Below are 5134 nucleotides of genomic sequence, written 5' to 3'. Positions count from 1 at the left end.
CATTTAAAACTTCTCTTTATAAATCTGTTAATAATTAACTTCAATGTTTTAATGAAATATGAGCTTACCAACATTTCTATTGTGTTATTTTGCTATCATTCTTATTGAATTGCATTATTATTATCAATAACTCCATTAGTACACCATACAGATGCAGCAGACCTTAAAAAATACACAATTACATATCCATATCATGTAGACAGGATGAACATGTATTTAAAATATTTTTATTTACAAAACAGTATTTATAAGACAATTTTGAATTTCAATGAAATACATGAAAATATTTTATATTTCATGGGAAAATAAAATTTAAATTTTATATTTTGTATTTTAAATACTGACAATCAATTATTATTTGAATTACAAAATACAAAAATTTTTAATCTTCCGATTTTAAATATAAAATACAAAAATTGTATTGCAAATACTGTGTTTTTAATAAAATGTATTTCAAATACATGTCCAGCTCTGCATACAGACAACATATCGTAAATATTAATACAAACTTTAAGCATGAAACCGGCATTGTGGCAATAGAATAAGATAGTGCTGCTGCTACAATAATACTTCCCGTTCGTAATGGACATAGTAATATTGCTGTTGTACCATATTCCAGATATAAGAAATAGCCCAGAACAAATTGTAATAAGATTATTATTAAAATTGGTAAAAATCGCCAAACTGTATGGAATTTTGACAAGACTCGCGAAGGACATTCAGCATCTCGTAATCTGAAACATGGATAATTTAGCTTCAGAAAATTTTTTCATCATCATAACAATGGCTGCATTTAGCAGAATATTTATTTTGGAACTATTGAAAGTTTTCTTCATGCTGATTGAATTATTTAGATTAGAAGAATGATCCTATCTCAACAATCATAAAACGGTTACACAATTGAATTTGCTGAATGCAACCAATGTTATTATTGCAATATCACGGACCTACGATCAATGTGATGCGCTAAAATTATTGTAAGAGGCAAATGGAAACATAGTAACTGAAGGAATCCATAAGCATAAGTTAAGCCGCCTGGTAAATACATGTTTCCGATGAATGTTCCCCACACAAAAATTACACCTGTGTGATCTTCAATTATTTCTCCCATGGTCCATGGACCTTGAATTTATAGTTCATTAAATTAATTTTATAAGACTACGATATAAGATTAATCAATTAAATGTACAATATAAAGATTAAATGTACAATAATAAATGTACAATATAAGTAATGATAGAATGATCAAACATCATTAGTTATGCCTAATATTTTTGGAATAATATAATATTCCAATATTTTGTTGAATTCATAATCAATTCAGTATACTGATGCTAATTTTATAAATTTTCCCGATGTATTTACTCACTTACCGACGGCAAAATATAACGTATATAGCACTAGTCCATAAAATACTCTATCAACAGCGGATAGTATCCATAATTTCCTCAGCCACAAATGAAAGAACTTCATACGTCGCCGCGGTAGTTCTATTCGGTTATCTAAATAAAAGTAATAGTGAAAAATAGTGTATAAATAAACATTAATCAACAACAAGAGCGAAATTTTAATACATTTAATATATTTTAAAATTATTCAAACGTTTCGACCTTTTTGTCAGGCCGTCTTCAGTTTACAATATTTGGAAAATTGAACGCAATAATTCTGAACTTATAATTCTGATTTATATAATTCTGAACTTATAATTACACTAATATAATGATGGCCGTAGATTCTTCATATATTAATGCCATAAAAATATAATTCCTTCTTTCTTGTAATTTAGTTAATTAATTAATATTTATCTATAGAATTATGTCTAGCAATTATTAATCTCGCAATTTATATGGTCCATATTAATAATGGATTGAAAATATTGAGTTATCAATAAAAGAGTATAAGTACACAATCTGTCAATTATAAGAATAAATACAATAGATTATAAATTATAAAACAAATAGTAAATAAATGATCGTTACATTCACTGATTGTTCACATAATATATAATCGTTAAATAAAATAGATCTTATATATAATAAATATATAATATATAATAATATATATAATAAATTAAAATCTAATAAGATAAATATATAATAAATTAAAAATTGTGTACATACGTTCTCTCAAACGAGAAGGCATAGCAAGAATATTATTCCAATAATTAAAGACAGTAAGCCCATTTCCACCAATGTAGATCAACTTTAATCTCGGTTCAACTTACTCTTCATCTTTTTCTAATCTTTAGAAAAGACGAAGAGTAAGTTAAACCGAGATTAAAGTTAACCTATATTGGTGGAAATGGACATAAATCAATTAATTTTTTGAAGCAAATTGCGACCCGAGTCATAAAATTAAAACACATTCAATCAGTAACTAGCGACGTTCTGATACTATGTAATAACAGCTTTTGTAACTGTTGGAAGTAAGGATGAGATTGGAAGGGAAAAAGAAATAGGGATAGAAACGAAGGAAATAAGAAGAAACATTATGAAGGGGAAAGAGACTGCAAGATCTGTAGATAAGGATTCAGTATCATTTTGTTTGTTCAATCCTAATTTTTTACTTTTATATGAACCATTTCGGAGATTAATCTTTTATTGTAAGATAGCTTTGTCTAAAATCTTTACGTCTTCAATTGAAATTGAAATTGTGATTGTGATTATAATTTATACATCAGTAATCATTGACGGAGAATCAATTTTTTTCTTAATGTCCGAAATGTGTTCATTTAAGTTTTCTCTTTTTAGTTTTTTTTTTTTGGTTTCTATGTAATTCGCTTCACAGTCTTTACAAAAAATTTTATAGATAATATTATGATTAGCCAAAAAAATCTAATTGATCTTTTCCTCTAGTTATAAAGCTTTTTAGAACATTAGAGTATTAGAGATGGAATATGCTAGGTTACAATTATACTTATTGGTTATAGACTTTCAGAAATAGATTTTACATATGAAATTGTGAAAAAATTTTTTTTAATTGATATGAACATTTTGTTTTATATTATTATTGTGTATGTGTATTTTAATCTTTTTTCTATTGTTGAAAAAATGAAGGAAAGAGGATAGTTATTTAAAAAGATATGAATAGCATCAATCAAGTTCTTTGTCTCATCCTGAAACCTAGGATGAGACAATCTGATTATTCTATTCACAAACCAAAAACCATGTCTTTTTTATGATTTGAAAGGTAATGTGAAAGAAAATTAAGGAATCTGCCTGAACAAATCTTCTGGTATTTATTAAAAATAATCTTATGATTGTCAATAATCATAATGGCTAAAAAACTTAATTTATCATCAATACCGATCTCCATAGTGAACTGTAGTCTGATGTGTAAAGAGTTAAATATTTCTAATATTTCATTAGTACTTCCTAATGAAGATGCTAAAACGATGTCATATCGAAAGTAGAATAATAACTACAATAATTTTTGGATCGCTATTGCTTCAAGATCCTGTATAATCAGTAATAATTGGTAACAATGGTGAACCCATTGGCGCACCAAAAGCTTGCTTATAAATTTTGTTGTTGAATGAAAAAAATGTATCGTTAAGAATGGATAAAAATTCTTTTAACGGAATGCTTGTCTTTTTTGATATATCCTATATCGATATATAATCTCTTTTTAATATTGTTTAATGCTAATTCTTTGTTCATCAACAAAGACACAACATCTAACGATATCAAAACATAGTTAGAATCAAAATGGGCTTTTAATTTCTCGACCAAATGGAAGCCATTTTTTATATAACTAGGAGCTTCTGATGTGCTATTGACGATGATGTGTAAGAATAGACAATATAACAGACTACTAAAAACTATAATCCAGAAGTCAACTTATTTAGGATTTTTATCTATTATTTTGTGTGTATCTGTGTCTGAAAAAATTATTTCTATTTTTGAAATATAATCGACCCTGTCTAGAACGATTGTGACATTTCCCTTATTCGCTTTCGCTCTGGATTATTACATAGTATTAGAACGTCGCTAGTTTCTGACTAAACATGTTTTAATTTTTTTACTCAGATCGCAATTTGCTTCAAAAATTAATTGATTCAAAAGTCGATTCTGTAACTCTTAACGACAGTCATTGATGTCATTGCGCAAATATTATGTAGAGTAAAAGAGCTGCGCTCTTGACATGAACGACTGTCGTTAAGAGTTACATAATCGATCCCTTACTGTCTTTAATTATAGGACTAATATCATTGCTACGTCTTCCCATTTGAAGTATACAATTTTTAATTTATTATATATTTATAAAGATCTGTTTTATTTAACGATTATATATGTGAACAGTGATTGTAACGATCATTTATTTACTATTTGTTTTATAATTTATAATCTATTGTATTTATTCTTATAATTGACAGAATATGTGTTTATAACTCTTATTGATTAACTCAATATTTTCAATCGATTATTAATATGAATCATAAATTGCGACTGACACACTCGTAGATGAATGTTAACTAACTAAATTACACGAGAAAAGAAATTATATTGTTACGGCATTAATATATAAAGAATTTATGTTCATGATTATGTTACATAACTATAATTATATGTATCCAATTGTTACAGAAAATTAATTTATTGCATTTAATTTTCCAAACATTGTAAACACTGAAGATAACAAAAAAGTCGAAACGTTTGAATAATTTTAAATATATTAAAATTTGGCTCATAATCCTTATTGTTGAGTAATGTTTATTTATTTTTATTGAACCATAATATTATTATTTTATTTAATAGTGTACACTTTATGATAAAATATGAAATAGGTACACATAAATTTTACGCTCATACTTACTCTTGTAATACATGTGAACGAATCGAAGGAAGCACAGCGGAATAATTGCTAATATCAATGTAACGAGGAATAGGAACTGAAACTATGAAAAATAAGATTAAATTATTACATGTACCATTATGTAAATATTTAGAATTGTGATTTGTTTTAACTTACAATATAAACTATGTTAGCCATCAGTACTAACTTTGGAAGAATAGAAACGGATAACCATGATCCATCAAGGGAAAAAGAATATGATACAATTTTCCTTCTGTTTTCATTATCAACTACACATACCTAAAATAGAAAATAATTTTATTTGCAGAAACAATGTGTG

The 5134-nt window shown here is 26.5% G+C and overlaps 1 protein-coding gene across 1 annotated transcript in view; it reads right to left on the bottom strand.

Moving 5' to 3' along the window:
* Window positions 1-101: 101 nt before the first annotated feature.
* The window catches only part of LOC105623806 (transmembrane protein 62-like), a 10525-nt gene continuing 5492 nt past the window's right edge, over window positions 102-5134 (bottom strand). The window contains exons 8-14 of the mRNA XM_012205183.1: window positions 4972-5094; window positions 4816-4897; window positions 4025-4039; window positions 1374-1502; window positions 948-1122; window positions 510-734; window positions 102-162 (exon numbers count right to left, since the gene is read on the bottom strand). Of these exons, the coding sequence (XP_012060573.1) occupies window positions 102-162; window positions 510-734; window positions 948-1122; window positions 1374-1502; window positions 4025-4039; window positions 4816-4897; window positions 4972-5094 (810 nt within the window). The remainder of the gene's footprint in view (window positions 163-509; window positions 735-947; window positions 1123-1373; window positions 1503-4024; window positions 4040-4815; window positions 4898-4971; window positions 5095-5134) is intronic.

This window comes from Atta cephalotes, assembly GCF_000143395.1.
Source record: "Atta cephalotes unplaced genomic scaffold scaffold00064, whole genome shotgun sequence".
Taxonomy (NCBI): domain Eukaryota; kingdom Metazoa; phylum Arthropoda; class Insecta; order Hymenoptera; family Formicidae; genus Atta; species Atta cephalotes.
The sequence above is the reverse complement of the archived record's forward strand: the minus strand, read 5'-3'. Positions and strand labels throughout refer to the sequence as shown.